At 39.1% G+C, this 20,818-nt stretch overlaps 1 protein-coding gene across 5 annotated transcripts in view; it reads right to left on the bottom strand.

Annotated features, from left to right (window-relative positions):
• Window positions 1–20,818, bottom strand: part of RPS6KA6 (ribosomal protein S6 kinase A6) — a 124,798-nt gene that overhangs the window by 7,583 nt on the left and 96,397 nt on the right. For 4 of the 5 annotated variants that reach the window (XM_075940769.1, XM_075940766.1, XM_075940767.1 and 1 more), the window contains 6 exons: window positions 20,393–20,482; window positions 19,048–19,206; window positions 12,401–12,562; window positions 11,116–11,192; window positions 7,980–8,097; window positions 4,004–4,144 (listed from right to left, as the gene is read on the bottom strand). In XM_075940769.1, the coding sequence (XP_075796884.1) occupies window positions 4,004–4,144; window positions 7,980–8,097; window positions 11,116–11,192; window positions 12,401–12,562; window positions 19,048–19,206; window positions 20,393–20,482 (747 nt within the window). The remainder of the gene's footprint in view (window positions 1–4,003; window positions 4,145–7,979; window positions 8,098–11,115; window positions 11,193–12,400; window positions 12,563–19,047; window positions 19,207–20,392; window positions 20,483–20,818) is intronic. The other variant, XR_012906857.1, reaches the window with a different exon arrangement.

The raw sequence follows: 20,818 nt of genomic DNA, 5'->3' as shown, positions 1-20,818 counted from the left end.
TGCAGTGTAGACACAGCCCATGTGAGGGGAGGTTGGGTTGAGGAGTACTCATAGGAACGAAGAACCACTGTTACTGCACAAGATGAGTAAGTTCCTCTTTGAGTAGTGTCCCTATGGGTGCTTCACTGTAGGTGACTCCAATTAGGAATTTCGGAGTGGAGTCTGTTACTACATAGAGTACTATGGAATCAAAGATGGCATGGGGGACTGAATCTTCAATGATCACAATATTCTGAGTGTGGGGGACAGAGACCCAAGTCTCTGCTCTACAGATTACTGAGATAGGAATATCTGTAAGGAATGTGACCAAGGCAGAAACTGACTTCGTGGAGTGCATATGGACTCTGGCTGGAAGCACGCTGTGTCCTTGATAATGATTAATGCAACCAGAGACCCATTTGGATAGTCTTTGAGCCCATATTTCAGAGCTTTAAGATCTTTCTGTGGATAAAAGGAAGTATTTAGGGGATTTCCTAATGCCCTTACTCTTCTGCAAGTAGAATACCAGTGTTTTTTTATAACACATAACGTGTGTGACAACAGGGGGACAATTCCGTAGAGTGGGTTTTGGGGGAAAAAAAAAACAGGGAAATTAATCGGTTGATTCATATAGAAAATGCAGAGACAGTAGGGAGAAACTTGAGATATGGTCTTAGAGTTAATGTCTCTTTAAAAAAACGAAGCGACCGTCTCTCATACATGTATCTTCATGTACACATGGACAAGGGAACAAGTTGCCAGGAACTCAAAGGGAGGTCTAGTCAAAGCCCGGAACTAGGTTAAGATTCCAAACAGGAGCAGGTGGTGTCACACTTATGAAGAGATTCCTTATCTGACACAGATGACTATGCCCTTAAGGAATCTACACATCAGCAAGTGAGCAAACACTGAGTATTTGTCTACCTGGTCTTGGAAGGCTGTTTTCACTGCAAGATGTACCTTAATGGAGCTGAGAGAGGTCTGACTGCTTGAGGTCTAAAATGTAGAGTAAAATCAGAGGAAGGGAAGATGAGATTGGGTTTATATGTTTAGATTAACAGCTTGGAATAGTTTTCATTTTGTGGGTATGTATGTTAAGTAGTCAACCATGGCTGTCTAGCAACACGTCTTTTAGCTCAGCAAATTCTGCCTCTTAAGTTTTGGAACTAAGACAGCGCCACACCTGCAGGTAAAGGACTTGAAGGTTGGGGTACAGGAGCAGGCCTTTGTTTTGAGAGATCAAGTGAGGAATCAGCCAAGGTAGAGCAGAAGGGCATAGAATCATCTGTGTCAGATAAGTGAGTCAGATTTATCTTGGCCAAAAAGTGCAAACCAGAATAACTCTTTGTTTAGCTGAATTTTCAATCGGGCCTTAAATAGAAAACTGGGAAAAGGCATACAAAAGGTTCCCATGCCATGGGAAGATGAGGGCCCCCATGAATGTTTCTCCAGGCCAGGCCTAGGGCAGTAATAAGGACATTTTTGGTTCCAGTAAGTAGCAACGAGATCTGTAAAACAGGGTTACCTAGAGGGTAAAAGCACCTCTGAGTTCAGTTTCCATTTGGGGTCATGACAAATTCTGACAGATTGTTGGCTGTCATATTCTGTACCCCGGCAGATAGATAGATAGGATGAGTATGCTGTGAAGGATGCACCAAATGTCTATTGATCAGCAACAATGGTTGATTTGATGCAGAGCACTCCCTAGATAAGAACTTTCTTGACCAAGGTACCGAAAGTTGTCCATGCTGCACTTTTAGAGTTGGTACAGTAACTTCCTTTCCCTGGGTACCCACGCCACAGGACTCCAGGATACCAGAACTCATGTGTTATGGGCTCACTTGGTACTGTAGAGGTGTTTTCATGGTACACTGTCAGTACCAATGCTTAGGAAGGTGCAGAGCACTCCCTAGATGGGAGTTCTGTCATACCTGGTACCAATGCTTTCACTGTGCCACTCTGTTAAAGAAACACAATTACCATGCTGTCTCTAACATTGCCTCAGAGATTGACGGCCCTTACTTCTCAGGTGATATGCAGCCTGTGTTGTGAGAAGCCCCCTCTGGCTGCCAATCACAGGGAGTTTGTTTTTACAAGCCTTTACAGGAAGAGCCTGCTGTGGATTTTTAAGCACTCTACCCTTTGATGAAGTTAAAGGCTCTGGGGATAATCCATCAGGAGTCTCCTGAAGACTGAAATGCCTTCTTCCTAAGGGGGACTTTGAAGCTTCAGCTCCCAGTTCCCAGGAGACTGCCATTTTAGTTGTGAGTCTGACCCAGTGAGAATGTCTGGCTGCTGTAGAAACTGCTTACAGGAGAGGCACCTCTCAGAGCCTGGAGCTAAGAATACCCCCGTGTTGGAGGGAGGAGAGACTGGGGCAAATCAATCTCTAGCAATGTGGAAAGAAGCAAAGAGTTCATCTTTACTCTTCTTTTTCGGTTCTTTTCTTTTACCAGAGCAGGGAGGGGCGAAGGGTAACTAGAGGAGGGGAGATGTCCCCAGATAGGATAAGCAGCAAAGTTGGGGGCGGGAGGGGGTTTAATCTCAAGTAACAGAGAGGTAGCGGTGTTAGTCTGATCTTGATAAACCAAAAGAAAAAAATATTCTGTAGCACACTTTAAAGACTAACAAGATAGTTTATTAGGTGATGAGCTTTTCTGGGGCAGACCAGAAGTGGGTCTGCTCCAAGAAAGCTCATCACCTAATAAATCATCTTTGTTAGTCTTTAAAGTGCTACATAATTTTTTCCCTTTAATCTCAAGGGAGGAAAAAAGGAAACACTATTGAGAGAACAAAAGAAACAAAAAGAGCTACTAATTATGCTAACAATACAGATAAGCAACTGACAACTGCTCTCCCCTGTGAGGCCAAAAGCAGTTGAGATCTGAGGGACTTTATAGCCTTGAGGCAGCTCTCCAGGGAGGAAGAGCACATGAGCGGACTCAATGGACACTGCTACCAAAAAGCTCTGATTAGAGATGCAGCAGCACACCCCCCCCTCCCCTACAGTAGAGCACCCATAGGGACACTATACGAAGAAGAATTAACAAGTAGGCCCTTGCTCTTGAACTTGGGTCTCCAGGCGGGCAATCTACATGCCTCTGAAGTTGGAGGAACTACACTCGGACATATCAGTCCAGAATTTAGACTCATTTTTATTTTTGCACTTTCAAAAGAACATATTCTATATCTTACAGATTATATTTAAATAATCTCAGTAAATAGAACAAAAGTTACATAATTCTGTTCTAATTTTTGAATTTTAATTGTTTCTAGGAAACATCTGAACATTTGCAACAACACCCACTATTTTATTTAAGTATGCCCAATAAAAGCACACTGGAAGAAAATATTGATCATAGGCTATGAAACGTAATTTGTCTATATACGGATGCTTAGGATACATTTCAAGTTAGCGATGTACATTCCAGCTTGAGGAGACATACCTTCACTAGTTCCAATTAAGCTAACATACTAAAAATAGGAACCTAGCTGCGGCAGCAGAAGCACTAGAAGGGGCTAACCAATCCTGTCTGAGATGCTAGGTACATATATTCAGAGTGTTAGCTCTTAGCCCTCATATTGCCATAACTACACTATTTTTAACACACTGGCTTGATCAAAGCTAACACAAGGCATTTCTTTTCACGCTGGAAGTGTAAATTCCAGCTTGAAGTATGGACATCTCCTTAGAAACTGGCCAAATTCTCCATCTGGGTACACATATTGCCCTTATTACTCTAGTATTTAAAAACAGAAAGAACATCAACAGTCTTTTCTCTCAGTCCCTAAGAAAAAAAACCTTGATTTGTCTGTCAATATTTTGTTCACATGTGTAGGAGTGAGTAGGTGCATTTTGTTAAGTCAGAACTGTAATTCTAAGAAAGGTGTTCAGTGTTTAGCTCTGAAAGTGGCCGGTTCCACAGTTTTGGAATTTAGGCTGATTATTAGTAGAGTCACAAAAAGGTTGCTGCTTCTCTCAAATGTTATTCTCACAAGTATTGACATGGAAGACTCGTTTTACCTTAACTAGATGTGGTGCATCTTGTCTGTTTAGTTGATAATGAGGCAACTGGTCCCTACAGGCTATCCACGAGTGTTTTAATACTTGCTCTGCTGTATATCGTTGATGTGGATCTACATGAAGCATATGGGACAGCAAGTCCTAGATTAAAATAAAAAAATACAGATATAGTTGTTACATCCCAATATAAAGTGCTGGAAAGCTAGTATTAATAACTAACATGTTAAAAAAAATGTAATACGTCTGGAAGGATCTAATAAGAGACACTAAACAAGAAAATCAACAGCTGAAGTGGGGCATTCTGTATCTTGAGACTTCAAATGTCTGAATACAATGTGTGACAGTATATGCAGCTACTATGAAGTCTTTTAACAGAGTGAGCTTTCATTCTAAATAAAGCCTCACAAGAATTTCCATATTTGCTTATAAATCCAGTCATCTTTAAAAACAAAGGCAGAAATAGCTAGTACTAATCTAGAATAAGCAACCCATTTTCCTAGCATGCATTTTTTTTTCTACTGGCAGATGTGCCTTATTTCTACTATATAATGTTGTGGACTATCAGCTGCAAATCTAAAATTCAAATATGCATTGTGATATTCGCCTCTGAAGTACTTCTACCTCAAGGTATCAATTTGAAGAATGAAATCGACCAGAAATGTACATTTGGCTTTTCTTTGTTTTGAGTATTAGGAAAGAGCTACTTTAAATTAATACATAATTGCAATGTTCACCAGGGAACAGATTAATTAAGACATTAATAGGTGGAAGGAAAACAACAAAGAAGGATTACTGGCCAATAGGAGTAAGGACAATATAAGGCATTTAAAAATATATATATCAAGAACAAAAGATGCTGTATGATGCTTTCACACCTCTCAGTGATTAAATATTTTTCTTTTCCAGCAGTAACTAGGGTAATGTTAAACTGCTACTATAGTTCAATATTCTAAAACATAATTTTTACCTGAGTTTTAAAAGAACTGTCCAAAGATATCTCTCAACCACTGATGTTGGTTTTTAATAAGTCCTGAATTACTAAGAAAGTTCCAGATGTCTGGGAAAAGGCTAATGTTGTGTCAAAATTTAAGAGTAAACTTAATGACTTGGATAATTATAGGACAACACTGATCCTTGCAAAAAATCAGGGACAGGCTAATAAAGGAGCATTCATTAAAGAATAACATAGTGGAATATTAGTGCCAGTCAGCAATATTTGATGGGAAATGGTGTCAAACAAATTTGATATAATTTTTGATTAAATTATAAATTGGATTGATAAAGGTAACCATGTTGACATAGTATACTTATACTTGTGTATTGTATTTGACTGTTTTATTCTCATGTAAAATAACATTTATTTCTAATCTGAGTTTGTCTATCTTCAACCTCCAGTCATATTTGTACTAAGTGAGGATAATGAGCTAATGGAATAGTCTTTAATCTAGATAAAGATATGCTATGAGCTATGGGCTTGATGTGGGCATTATGGGGGAAATGCTACCACTTAAATTAAGAAAGATTAACTCAATAATGGTCTCTTTCTAGCTTTAAAGTCTATTAACCTACTAAAGAGTCAGATTACTTATAACTATTACACTATCTCCATTTTAATTTATTAAGAATGGAAGATTTACAAGATAGTCTACTTTTTACCTGAAACTGTGTGATTACTTTTGCTATCCACATAGCTAGGAGATTAAAAATAGATTACTGTAGTTCCTACTGTTGATTTTCACCCACTAGCACAATGGGAAACAGAGGAGATGTAAACACTGCAGTAGAATGTCTGCTCCAAACCAGAAACATGCAAGAGACAAATTCCATCTGCAGTATTCTATTATTCTATTTTAATTTTCTAGTTAAAATCCAGAAGGCAAGCAAGACCTAAATGCACACATTGTTTGAGTCAAATGTGAATTGCCATACAAAACTATATTACTTTTTATGAACCTTTATGGACTTACAAGAAACAAAGTTTTTAATTTATCTTGGAGTATTTTCCTCTTGGTTTTTCTATTGGGCTATGTCTAGACTGCAAGCCTCTTTCAAAAGAGGCTTTTTCGAAAAAGAGCATCTAGACTGCAAGCAGTACTTTCGAAAAAGCAAGCCGCTTTTTCGAAATAAAGCAGCAAGTGAGTCTGGATGCTCTCTTTCTAAAAAGCCCTGTTGGCATTCAAGAACGCCTTTTTTCGAAAGACCACTTTCGAAAAAAGGCGTTCTTCCTCGTGAAATGAGATTTACCGCTGTCGAAAGAAAAGCGGCAGTCTAGATGCAGGTGAAGTTTTTTCGAAAAAAGGCTACTTTTTTTTGAAAAAACCTGTCTGGACACAGCCTTGGTTACTATCAGATGCAGTCTTCCCAACTTTTTATTGGAAAATATAACTCTTCAAAGAAACTGAACAGTCACATTTACAAGTCTGAGTCTGAAACCTGAGCTGCAATTATGTCAGTTGACTGACAGGCTTGGTGATGGTTAATTTTAGGGAACTACTTTAAAAATACTCAAATTTTTTTGCTCAATGTCCTGAAGATAGATTATGAGGAAATTCAAATACATGTACAACTAATCCTTTAAAGCACTCAATTCTTTTTAAACATTGCTTAACTTACAGTTTATAAGTTATATCTAGAAAGCATCCTGCGAAATTGCAAATACCATGGAACACAGCTTAGTAGTAAGTAGTAGTTAGTGTCCATATTGACAGAGTCAGGAATACCTTCTGTAAACTAGAAGGTGACATTATTCCCATAACGTAAGAACTAGGGATCACCAAATGAAATTAATAGGTAGCAGAGCACAGACAACCTGTGGAACTCCTTGCCAGAGGATGTATTAAAGACCAGGACTTTAACAGGGATCAAAAAAGAACTATACAAATTCATGGAAGTTAGGTCCATCAATACTTATTAACCAAAATGGGTAAGAATGGTGTTGATAGCCTCTGTCGGGCTGGAAATGGATGACAGGAGAGGGATCACTTCATGAATACCTGTTCTGTTCACTCCCTCTAGGGCATCTGGCATTGGCCACTGTCGGCAGACAGGATACTGGGCTAGATGGACCTTTGGTCTGACTCAGTATGGCCATTCTTATGTTCTAAGGCTAGGGTGAATTTTAAAAATCAATTAAAAAAACCTTATTTCTCTGCTGAAATTGGCTTTTCATCAGCCTTTTCAGCAAAAGCATCCTGTGTAGCAATCTTGGTTTAACATTTCTCATTTTGTAGTTTAATACAATAAAACATTTGGAATCCATGATAGTGTCAAGCAAGAATCAAGTAGCCGCAACTCAACAAGAACCAGATTTAATTTGTCTCACAATAATCATCCCACATCAGCCGGGGCCTTAGGAAATACAACTCAGACTATAGCCCCGAATTATGATATTGTTATCCTTGTCCTCCAAAGACTGCAAAAAGTCTTCAAAAACAGAAGTTGTAGAACAGTTCTCAAACCATTGCATTTCCTCTCGTACACTGCACTTAAAAGTTTTAAATGTGGGCTTTCTGAAGCACTGTAAAATATTCTGCCCTTGTTAATGCAGTTCTTGCTATAGTCTTAGCACGGGGTGGGCAATAAAATGGCAGCAGTTCATCAGGGTTAGCCCCTGGTGGGCTACTGATGTTGTATTTACCAGCATCTCTGCAGGTATGGGCGATCACAGCTCTCATTGGCCAGGAATGATGATCTACAGCCAACGGGAGCTATGATCCCCATACTTGCAGAGGAGTAGGTTAATACAGTAGTGTGAGGGCCCATGAGGGGCTAACCCTGGCAGACCAAACGCAGCCTACAGGCCAGTATTTGCCCACACCATCAAAGATCAAACAATCATAAAATACACAGCTGATTCCATATAGACAAAATACCAAAATATAATGGCTAAGAGTTAAGTTATACCAGTCAACTGATCAAATTTAATATATTTGCTTGTATCCTAGATGCTACTATAGAAGATAAAATATATTTACACCTTTGCTGCATCTGAAACAGTGTCCCAGTTGCCTCCACTTAAAGAGAATTTTCCACTGCCTATTCGTAATAGGATTTCCTCAGGAGTATCATTGGGACCATTGGCAAAAGGAGTATAGCTATTTAAAAAAATTACAAGCAAAGAAAGGATTATGTACATATGAAATCTATAAAGAAACATGATGTTAGCAAATCTTAAAAAAGCAGTGTTATTCTGTCTAGATACTTATGAAACACTGCTGTGGTGCTACAATTATATTATGTGCTTACATTTTCATGTATTTTTAGTAAATATCTGAAATCTTTAAAAACTTATTTTTACTCATTTTAGTGGCTTATTCAGTGGATCAAACTAAGTGTGGATCAAAGACTCATAGCAGCTAAAGGTCAATAGCTGGCAGGCTATACATTCTTATCATAGAGAGCTCATCAATTAAATCGAAATGTTTCCCAAATAGAAATGACTACAAATATCCTCATGTAAGGTCACGACACTTTAACTGAATGGTAATGAAGTAACCAATAAATCTGAGTGAAGTCACTTAATGGTATCCACAAATATATCTACACCATTTATGAAGGACAAAACAATGTTCCTCACCCCCCCTCTCAAAAGTGACTGAGACTGTTTATAAGACTCTAGAAAATTCTTAATGTGGTTTTTCTGTAACAAATTTGGGAGGCTCTCATTTCAAATTACAGAAAAATATTTTTCAGAACCTTTTAGAAAGTTGTAATAGTCTCTGCGTGCAAAATCAAATCCTTTATTAACCATTAATCCAACTGTTCAGCACACAGAAAAAATAAAATTAATAATTATAAATCACATGTAGGTAGCCTAGTAAGTTCTTTTTGTAGCCCAGAGAATGTGAGGGACAGGGAGCCCCAGGAGCAGCTGCCACTACTCGGGGCTGGGGAACATTGGAAGCAGCTGGCAGCTCTCCCTGGGTCTTTCCAACCCCAGGTCACTGCCCCTGCAGGCTGCTGAAGACCAGACGGGATCAGCTCCCAGCTGCTCTCAACATCTGGGGTCCTGCCAGACCATGGATGTTACTGGACCAGAGAGTCTCGGAAGAGAGAGGTTCAACCTGTACCAGGACCACAAATACAAGTTAAAGAAGCAAATGGGAGCTACAGCATTTTATTTGTGCCAATAGAAGTCACTGGGCATTAAAGCTCTGACCACCAATTTATACTCTAAACGCATGTACAAAATTTACGCATCTCAAATTTCAGTAAAATACGGTGGGGACTTTTGTCCAGGAATGTTATGACAACATGTCAAAGCTTTTCTCTGTTCATTCTTGAAAGTTAGTGTCACTAATGATCCAGATCAGCTGTTTGTCGGCTCAGCGCGGCAGCCATGTAAATTTAAATGAAGCGGCGATTATTTAAATCGCCGCTTCATTTTACTATGTCCGGTAGCCTAATCTACATGCCTCTGTCGCCAGAGGCATGTAGTCTAGACGTACCCTTACATGCAAGACAGTAGGGATGTAAATTATTGTTTAATTAGTTAACCAGTTATACATTATTGGTTAACCACTTAAACACTAATGAAAGGGGGCACGAGAGGGGCTGAGGCTGAGCTGGAGCAACCCCACCTCGCCACTGCGGACAGAGGCTGCTCTGGATGCCAGGGAAGCCCATATCTGAGGGCACTTGTGCCTGCTACAAACAGCTGGAACAGCCCTTGGTCTGCGGCAACCCTCCTCCCCCATGGGGTTAAAAAGCAGCCCCCTGTCCAGAACCAGATTAAAGGGTTAACCTTTCACTTTCTACAAGGCAGACATTAAAAGACAGTAAGAAAGCCTGATCTGCAAAACTTCTAAGGCTGAAGCTAGATAAAATGTGTGCTAAATAGGATATGACTTCACAATTTCTAAAAATATTAATTACCCACATTGTCAGTAGGGTCACAATATAAACATTTATCTTTTTTAAATTCACATTAATGAATTAAGTAAAAATATGTATGGATACTAATTCAAAGAAATGATATGAATCTATAAATCAGAATTTGCTGCTAAAATTTAGTCAACTACCTGCTGTATTATATCCTTAATCTTTAGGACCATTATTTTCTGAAAGCCTTCCTTTAAATCTCAAACTTAATTTCTTATTTGATATGAAAAGGATACAATTTCTGTTGAAGTTTTTACATTTGGATGCTGCTAAAAAGAGCAAGTAAAAATTCATTTTATCCAGAATGTTATGACTTAAGAGTTCAAAATCCATCTAAGGCAGGGGTGGGCAATAAAATGGTGGTGGTTCTCCAGGATTTGTTCCTGGTGGGCCACTGCAACTATGTTTACCTGCACCTCTACAGGTATGGGTGATCTCAGCTCCCATTGGTCCGGATTAGTGATCTGCAGCCAACCTGAGCTGTGATATCCCATACCTGTGGAGATACAGGTAAATATGGCAGAGTGGGGGCCTGTCAGGGGCTAATGCTGGCCAATTTGATGAGGCCAGCGGGGTGTTACTTGCATACGCCTGATCTAAGGTAATGACCGACACCCCTGTAATATATGATTTTTGTATCAACATGAAAATCCTTAAAGGGACATCAGACACTTTCTGATCAGAAAAACAGTTATGTATGTGACCCTAGATATCACTGCCAAATTTAGTATTTTGCATTTTAAAAAACAACAGCTGTCCTTTCCTATATAAAAAGATACAGACCAGGCTAACTAGCTATACAGACTAGTTATAGTTATCTTGGATACTAGTTACAACAATAGTTGGTACAATTTTTCAGACAGGAGCATAATTACATTGATAGCAACTAATTGATTCTAGATTGAGAATTTCTATAAGTTATTTTAAATGTTAATATATGAAAAACACTATTGAATAATGAAAGAATTCTATTAAAATGATATGGATTGCAACCCAGGTATCTGAAGACTGCTATTCAGCATGCCACAATGCCTGATACTGTACAAAGTTTGTTTCATGTAGGGGGAAAAAAAAGGAGATTTTTCCTTCAAAGTGATAATAAAATCCAGAATTTCTCAATTCTTCATCATGTCTAGTCAATCTCAAGGCAGCTGGCATAGCACAGTGTGCGTATACACAAAATACTAATAATTCAAGGAAAAATGACACCTGAAAGGTGGAAAAAATCTTACCCTGCAAGCATTGTGTAAAGGAGTACTCCTAAGCTCCAGATGTCACAAGCAGCATCATATCCCTGTCTCATGAGAACCTATAAAATAAAGACCCATTAAAGTTTTATTTGCTGCATGTAGAACACTACAGTAGAGGGCAAGTCAATCCTAACATTATTGCTTAAGAGCAAATAAAACAGAAAAATGGCAAATACACAAATATAAATGTTTTGAAAACATTCTTGTGTTTTCCTACTAGGGCCACTGCCACCATTTTATTAGGTCTGAGTCATTCCTTGAGATCATCAGCACAAATATGTTGACCGTATTATACTGGAAACACAAAAACATAATTCTACTGTCCTTAATCATGGAAAACTCCAATGTAAAAAATGTCACAATTAAGATCTGCAGTACTGTATCCCAGTGAGCTTTAGGGACAGATATAAAAGGAAAATGTTTTACATTTCTTCTACTGTAACATTTTTCATTCTCTAAAAGACAGTGTTCTCTTTAAAATGCCACTGTGGTACTAGATGCTCTTGGCTCAGTCATGCAGTCTTAACATGTACAATACAAGCAACACTGTCTCTAAAAAAACAAATGCAGAAAATGAGGGGGGAAAGACAAGTACTTTAAATGCTTCACAAATATTTACAAGAAAGATAAAAATACTGAAGTTGTAATTGGGAAGATATCAAGAGGAAATTTTAGTCTCTTGAATTTATTTGGAACCAATCCTTTTAAGACATAGTGCGGCAATATTCAAGATCACCACTCTGGAAACATAACTAGAACATTGTCAAGACAGGACGTTTCCTTTTTAAAAGTGTAAAAGCCATTTCAGGGAAACAATAACTTCTAAAGGTTTTGGCAAATTGCAATTAATACTAAAAGAAAGAAAGAAAGGAGTTCACAAATTAGCCCACAACATAGACAATATCAAACCAGTATCTCGTAGGACAAAAAAGGATCTAAATGTTGGTTATAAAACAAGGAGAGAATGTCTAGTTAATTTTAGCTCATTAAACTAGGAAACAAATTTGAGACAAATTCCTTTGGAATTTAAAAGCATGATTTCATTTGGAAGAGAACATATTATCTGTGTTAAATAAAAGCCATTGTGAAAACTTATTTACAGAGCATGAATGACATTTATAGCTAAATTTAGGGGAAACTAGTCCAAATAATGAAACATTTTTCTACTAAAAGGCATGAAAAACATGCCCATATGATGACAGAACATGGTTTCTTCATGAGTCAGAACAGTACAAATAAAATCAATATATTAAATGGCTGAAAATACCTCTGGTGCTACAAAGTTGGCAGTGTAGCAAGGGGTTAAAAGAAGTCCATTCTCTCCACGAAGTTGTTTTGCAAATCCAAAATCACAAATCCTGATAGAGTCAGCATTACTTGAGTCATCCATATATAAAATATTACTCGGTTTAAGGTCTCTATGCACTACCTTTAAAAAAAATGAAGAGGCTTCAAAATACTTAGAAATTATATGTTATAAGAGTAAAACAACAAATGGTATCTCCTACACTGATAACATTTGCCAAAATATACAACTTCCTAACTTTAACAGTTTTATGAAGATAGCACAATATGGATCCATATAATTAAATAACATATTATGTACCTGCAGAAATTCATTTTTTTTTAAAAAACATTACATGGGAGGTCTTAAATTATGATTCAGATGCAATTTTCTCTTTATTGACCCCCCACCTGAGAAATAAAACCTCCACATCAAAAGCTACAAGGGTTAATCAATTCACCCAAGTAGCAGGATTGTAACTACAATGTTAACTGATTATTTATTATGATATATTTTTTTCTATTTTAAATACTGTTTAAATTCATAACGTTAAAAGGTTATTATGTGACTACAATTAAATTAAACTCATTTTAAAATATATGAAAGGACAAATGAAAGAGCAACTTTTCTAAAGTTCTCTTTCCTGACCCTTGTTAACTGGGCTAAAATCTGGGGAAAATGTTTGAATGAAACTGCATAACCACTGGCATAAAGTTATTGTTTTAATTGCTCCAAAAGATATATCTCCTATATTGGATAATATATTCCTTCTATGATGATGCTAGCAATCCTTGTAATAAAGTGACAATCTTCCAGATACAGTAAGAGAAAGAGCATAGGATTGAAATGGATTTTGAAAAAGTTACCAGTATTTTCCACAACATAAAAAGATCCTCTTCTTGTTTTGTTCATTGCCCTCACACATATGGTATTGTATTAGAAATGGTATTATTGTATGCAATAATTTAGTAGTTACTCTTTAGCATATTATCTCATCCTTTAAGATTTAGAAAAATGTATTTACTACAAAAAACAGAACTCGTAAACGGGCTTTCATTTTATCAAAAGTGCAGCCTGTAGCAAAAGCTACTCTAAATAGCAGGACGCCTATGTTAGTTACTAAATGTAGGTTTGTCTATATGGACTCAAAATCTCTCGCCTTAATCTCATGCTGCAGCTTGTGTTCAATTCAGAACTTCAAAAAAATGTGAGCATTTGTACATTAACGATTGCATTACTTGATAAGAGGATATTAGTGTTCACTTTGTCTTTACTGTTCGGGTGTTGGATATTTCGAGAGATAGCACCCCACCTATACAGGTCAATCTTGCAACAATTACTGATGTAAGTAGTTTTTGCTCATGCTCAGAATTCATAAATCAAGAAGAATATTCAGAAATAAGGGCTGAGAGAGAGAGAGGTACTATGACAGAGTCCTTATATAACTGGTGATATACCTCAACCTTTACGTGAATTTTAACAAGGTTCCATGGTTGCATGTGAACATTTTGGGTAAGACTAAGATAACCAAGCTCATCTGTGATCTAGACATCTCCAAAAAAAGAAATGCTAGTGCACTCAACTAGATTTTTGGACTTTTAAAAGTCACTTTGCAAGATGATTTTTATAACATACACCTATGGATGAACTCTTACTACTAAATATTCCTGCTAGTAACTGTAAAATTTAAAAAACCCTCTGGAATAAAAACATTTCTAGTACTAAACATGTGCTTAAAATATTTAATATGCTATTAAAATTGCAATGTATTATTATTATATATTCAAACATACATATGAAGATGAAGGGACTATAGATTGAACTTCCCAAATCCGGGACTCTCTGGTCCAGCAACATCTATAGTGCAGAAGGGCCACGGATGTTGCTTGACCAAAAAGCACTGAAGGTGGCAGTAGGAGAAAATGTGGGAGCTGGGAAGCTCAAACTGGACCAACAGCATCTGTGCCAGACAGCAGCTGGGGAGCCCGACCTGACCAGGGAATCCCCAACATCAACAGGGACAGGAGTGGTTGGGAAGCCCCTGCAGAGGAATCCTCAGCTTCAGCTGGACCAGGTAGCTGGGGAGTCCTGGTTCCAGCTGAGGAGCCCCCAGGTGCGGAAGCCTCAGCTGCAAAGGGGCTGATGGTGATGGGAGACCCTGCTGGGGAACCTCCAGCAGCAGGAGGAAACCCTGGTGGCAGCGGGGCTGGAGTGACTGGGCAGCGCCAGCCAAGAATGCCCTGGCTGAACCAGGGCTGGCAGAAGCAGGTGGCCCTGCTTGGGAACCCCAGGGAATCGTAGGCTGCAACAGGGCTAGCCCTAGCAGAGGGGGTAGGGTAGCTGTGTGGCCTCTTCCATGCTACCTTGGGGAACACGCTGCGGCAACGGGGCTGCAGTGGCTAGATGGTCCCAGTTGGGAACCCCGAGGGACTTGAGGCAGCCTGTGGGCAGCAGTGTGAGGAGCACCTGCCAGGCCACCATTAGAGAGGTCAGAGCAGGGAGCTCTAAGGAGAGGAGCCCAGAATCAGGCAACCAGAAGAGGAGCTCTGACCTCCTCTGGTCTGGCAAACTTCCTGGTTCAGGACAGCTCAGGTCCCAAAGGTGCCGGCCCAGAGAGGTCCAACCTGTGCCAGTATTACAGGATTAAAAGACGACAACAAACTAAGAAACTAGGACATTTCAGGTGAATAAATTTAATAGTATAGTTAAAATCTGGCTACATTTTATTCTGAGTTGATAGTCGCTTTGTATTAATATGTTTTAATTTATACTGCTGTTGATTATACAGATGTGTATAATTCAGAAAAAAATGAAATCAGACTTCCACAAAATGCCCACTTTCTGCCATGTGATGCACAATCATCATCTTCAGGGGAATAAGCATTATTTCATCATTAATCAGATTATGGCTGTGATATAACCCAATTGATATTTCCAGTTGGAAAGTTCTAATAATGCAAATCAATTTTACACAAAGTACCTGAGTAAACTGTTTGTATTCCTGAAGTTCACATAATACTTGAAGTTCACAATAAAATATTTGGTTGGAAAATTTACATACAGAACTTAGGTTTCAGTGGTTTAAGTACTACTTTATTTTACATAATTATCTTACAGAAATTCAATGTTTCATGTTAGAATAATTTTTTTATTGTAGCTTTACATGAGAACAGCAAAAAGATTTTTGTCTAACTGCATGAGTCAAAACTGAAATCTTAATATGAAATATAGAAAAATACTCCACTTCCCACTCTCCGTGGAAATGCAGGATAATTAAAGGTTATGTAATCTAGACATTTTTATAAATTATGCATAAAATTTGAATTATATTGTGTGCAAAGGAAGTCTTAACTCTCTCTTTAGAAGGTGTTCATGCACTAAGCGAACGAAAATTTGTAAGACACAAAGAAAATGTGATCGTATTTATATTTATAGAATACTAAAACTAGAAGGGACTTTGAGAGATCAAATCCAGTTCCCCGCCCTCACGGCAGTACCAAAAACCATCTAGATCATCCTTGATAAATGTCTGTCTAACCTGCGCTTAAATATCTCCAGTGATAGAGGTTCCCGCAACTGTTTAACTACCCTGACAGTTAGGAAGATTTTCCTAATGTCCAACCTAAACTTCTTTTGCTGCAGTTTAAGCCCATTGCTTCTTGTTCTATCATCAGAGGCCAAGGAGAACAATTCCCCGCCCTCCTTCCCTGACACCCTTCAGCCTTCCCTCTTGGTTGATGTTTTCTAGACCTTTAATCTTTTTTTTCCTCTTCTCTTCTTGTCCAATTTCTCCACATCTTTCTTAAAATGTGGTGCCCAGAACTGAACACAATACTCTAATTGAGGCCTAATCAGTGCAGGGTAGAGCAGAAAAATGACTTCTTGTATCTTGTTCACAACACTCCTTTTAAAGCAACCCAGAATCATGTTTGCTTTTTTTTGCAAGTGTCACATTGTTGACTCATATTTAGCTTGTGGTACTCTATGATCCCTAGATCTCTTTCTGCAGTACTCCTTTCTAGACAGTCACTTCCCATTCTGTATGTGTGAAATGGATTGTTCCTTCCTAAGTGGAGTACTTTGCATTTGTCCTTATTAAACTTCATCCTGTTTACCTCAGATCATTTCTCCAGTTTGTCCAGATCATTTTGAATTATGACCTTATCCTGCAAGGCAGTTGCAACCTCTCCCAGCTTGGTATCATCTGCAAACTTAATAAGCATACTCTCTATGCCAGTGGTCTCCAACCTTTGTACACCCAAGATCACTTTTTAAATGACAGAACAAGCCAAGACCCCACCCCTTCCTTGAAGCCCCACCCTCTCTATTCTCCTCCTCTCCATCACTTGCTATCCCCAACTCTTATACTGCTGCTTTCTTTTTTTTTAAATTCTTCTGTAGGAAGAGGTTTTTCCAACATTTGGCCTGTCTAGACTGGACCAAATGTCATAAAAACCCCTTCTTTTGTAAGCCCCCTTATTCATCATGGAAAGAGGAATACAGGGGTTACCAAAAGAGCATGTTTGTTCTTCTCTTTTTCTTAGTGAAGAGCAAACGCATCCCTGGATGCAGAAGAGTTTTTTCTTGGGATATCTCTGGTATCCTGAAAAACTCCTGCAGTCTAGCTGTACTCTCGCTACGTTGAGACAGGATGTGTAGGCTCTGGGGTGGGAATGAGGGATTTGGGGGTGGGAAGGGGTGAGAGGTGCAAGCTCTGGGAGGAAATCTGGATGAAGGAAGAGGTGAAGAAGAGGATGCTAGCTCGGGGAGGGGACTCCAGGCTGGGCAGTGATGGGGTCAGATGGAGGGTTGGGGTACTAAGCAAGCCACGGGCTTGCGGGTGTGAGGGTGTAGGAATTTGGGTTGGGGTATGAGAGGGGCTCAAGGCAAGGGGTTCCAATGTATGATAGGCTCAGATCTAGGGTTTGGGGGAAAGAGGGGTGCAGGAGTGTTATGATGCTGTGGCCAAATGGGGGTTTGTTGGCCAGGCTTCATTTTTAAATAAAATACTATGTCAAACAGAAAAAGTTTCTGCATTGTCTTTATTTATGAGAAGGGCGGGGAACCTGTTTTGAGTCAGGGATCACTGACCCACAGAAAAGTCAGTTGGGGTTACATAAGTGAGATGTAAAAAAATAACTTCTCCAAAACCCGCCAAGCTTCACTAATGTTGCCCCAACTGTGGAGCAGGGGACATGGTACTGGGGAAAGGTGCTAGTGGGTGCTGGGGCAGGGTGACAGTGGGGGAAAGAGGACAGGGTGTCGGGGGGGAGGGAGAGCAGGAGACAGAGTCCCTTGCACCCGCCTCCTCCCAGGATGGACTCCCTCCCCCCTCCCCCCCCCCCCACACACACAGAGGAGGGAAGCCCTGTCGCACGCCTCCTGCGGGGCTGACGCGTGCTTCCCATGGAGTACAGAAGCCCATGCACGTGCCCCCTCCGGAGCCAACCCCTCCTCCCACGGAGCAAGGAAGCCCCATCACACAAGTTCTCCAGGGCCGGCGTGAGCCTCCCGCAGAGCAGGGAAGCCCCCGTGCATGCACCCTCCAGGGCTGACTCCCTCCCGTCCTGCTGCAGAGAAGGGAAGTCCCAGAGCACACCTCTGGGGACTACCCCAGTAAGCTCCCGGCACGCCACAGAGCTGGGGCAAGGAAGCAGCCAGCGCATTTCCAGAATCCCCAGAAGTGACACACAGCTCAGGACTTCTGTCCACCCAGTGGGAAGCAGCCACTACCCTCCATTGCCACTGGAGGTAGGTAGTGGAGCTTCTTGGGGGTGAGGGGAAATGAGGACCAGGAACGCCACACGATCAATGGGCTGAAACTGTTTTGGTCCCCAAACTGTTTTTGGTCCCAAAACAGACCCCAGTGGAACCCCACTTGTTATGCCCTTCCAGCATGACTGTGAACCGTTAATAACCATTCTCAGAGAGTAGTTATCTGGCCAGTTATGCACCTACCTTATAGTAGCCCCATCTAAGTTGGATTTGCCTAGTCTATTGATAGGAAGGTCATGAGAGAAAGTATCAAATGCCTTCCTAAAGTCTAGGTATACCACATTCACCGCTTCTCCCTCATCCACAAGACTTGTTATCCTATCAAAGAAAGCTATCAGATTGGTTTGACATGATTTGTTCTTTACAATTCCATGCTGGCTGTTACCTATCACCTTATTATCTTCCAAGTGTTTGCAGAGGAATTCCTAATTATCTGCTTCATTATCTTTTCTGGCACAGACGTTAAACTGACTGGTCAGTAGTTTTCTGGGTTGTTCTTATTTCCCTTTTCATAGATGGGCACTATATTTGCCCTTTTCCAGTCTTCTGGAATCTCTCCCGACTTCCATGACTTTTCAAAGATGATAGCTAAAGGCTCAGATACGACTTCTATCAGCTCCTTGAAAATTCTAGGATGCATTTCAGCAGGCCCCGGCGACTTGCAGACATCTAAATTTTCTAAGTAATTTTTAACTTTATTTTATCTTCCAAAGCTACCCCATTTCCACTAGCATTCACTATGTTAGGCATCCCTTCATCATTAAACTTCCTATTAAAGACCGAAACAAAGAAGTCATTAAGCATTAACATAATGCATTGTAATTAATAATCATGTTGTAATATATATTACTTACTCCTTGACAATGAAGGTAGTCAACTGTTTTAGTTATAGTATACAATACAGCACTAGCCTCTCGTTCCGAGAAATACTTTTGTCGGAGAATCCGATCAAGCAGCTCTCCTCCCTTCATCAATTCAGTAACCAAGTAAATACATCTGCCATCATCATACACCTGCAGAAGTTTAAAAACAAATGCATACTCATCTGAATAATTCACAATAAAATACAGTTTAAGTATTTTTAAGGATAAACAAAAAAGTCCTCTCAATCTTCTAAGTGTATATGAATATGGAATTTTCAACTGAAAATTCATGCCTTGTGGCATGAGGATTAATAAAGCACATTCATCTCATTGTCATGTGGCAGTAGTAGGTCATTAAATGATGACTGTGGAATTCATTTTTTCCATCTATGAACCTGAGATGCCCTGCGAAGAAGCATTTTGATTCTCCCTATCCTTTACAGATGTGATTTTGAATTATAGCATTTTGTATACGGTCACGTAAGCAGTTTATTTCTACTTTAAGTCATCCACATGTTATGTGTTCAGTAGAAGTAACGACGGCAAAAACAAGCTTGCAGTATCGGACTTAGAAAGATGTATATATTAAAACTGTAGGACTCTTATTTTAAAAACCAAGTAAGTTCCCCAATGTACTAGTAAAACATGTCAATTATAGCTGGAGTTAGCCATTTTAGGGCAGCTAGTGATTCTGAACGTGAAGAACCCTGCATCCCACTACCACATGTTCTCCTCCCTTGATCAACTGGTGTTGTCCCAATCTACGCCATCAATACACCACCTATTGAAATAGGAGCATGGTGCACTTTGCTTCTTAATAGCAAATGATGAATGCCCAAATGAATTTGGTTTCTGTTCTATTTATGAATTTATTTTTAATCCTTAGTAATAGCAGGAATACTTGGTCCTTTTTAAGATTTCTGCTATAGAATTCTTTGGAAAACAAGAGCACTACAGTAGGAGCTTACTGAGCTATTAATTTAAAGTGTATGATGGTATGAGTGCTGAGTCTTTTAAAAGTAGATCTTTAAGTGCTTGTTAGGCATTTTGAGTTAAACAAAAACCAAATAATTTATAGTATCTAAAAATCCCATCTCCTGTCATATATACAAGTTCCATTAAATAATTAATAGTATCATAATTCTACTAACTGTCTGTCTATACAATCTTCCAGTAGAAACATGAAAAACAAGATCTGAATTTCATATGGAAGGGAGAGTGGAGATTAACTCTTAAAAAAGTGAAGAATTCTTTGCTTCACCTGTAAAGCCTATCATTTTCTTTACTCTTTGACTGCTTTAAGGTAAGAATTGTAAAATTTAAAAAGAGTACATACATCTTTTAAAGTAATAATATTCGGGTGTTGTCCATAGCGCATCAAAATCTCAATTTCTTCTGAGGGATCTCTCTTACTTTTGTCAATTATCTGTGAAATAAACAGTGGAAATGGTCTCAATGTAAAGGCAAAATGGATGACTATACTAGATTTTGGATAAGAGACTGCAAAAGCTACAAGATTTTCAAACTGAGCAAGATAGCAGTTTTGACTATAAAAGTCATGCATTATTGCCCTTTACTTTCATGATTCATCCGTAGGAGTAGTGAGCTTGATTTTAATAGCTACAAAGCAACTTAGGGCACATATTGAAAACTGAGGTAATAGAAAGATTTTAAGTGAATTTATCACACTATCCTAAATATTTTTACTTCTTTCCTACTCACCTACAGAGCCCATTGATCTTACCTACACTGCAGTGCTATT

Source organism: Pelodiscus sinensis, chromosome 13 (assembly GCF_049634645.1).
Source record: "Pelodiscus sinensis isolate JC-2024 chromosome 13, ASM4963464v1, whole genome shotgun sequence".
NCBI classification, from domain to species: Eukaryota; Metazoa; Chordata; order Testudines; family Trionychidae; genus Pelodiscus; species Pelodiscus sinensis.
The sequence above is the reverse complement of the archived record's forward strand: the minus strand, read 5'-3'. Positions and strand labels throughout refer to the sequence as shown.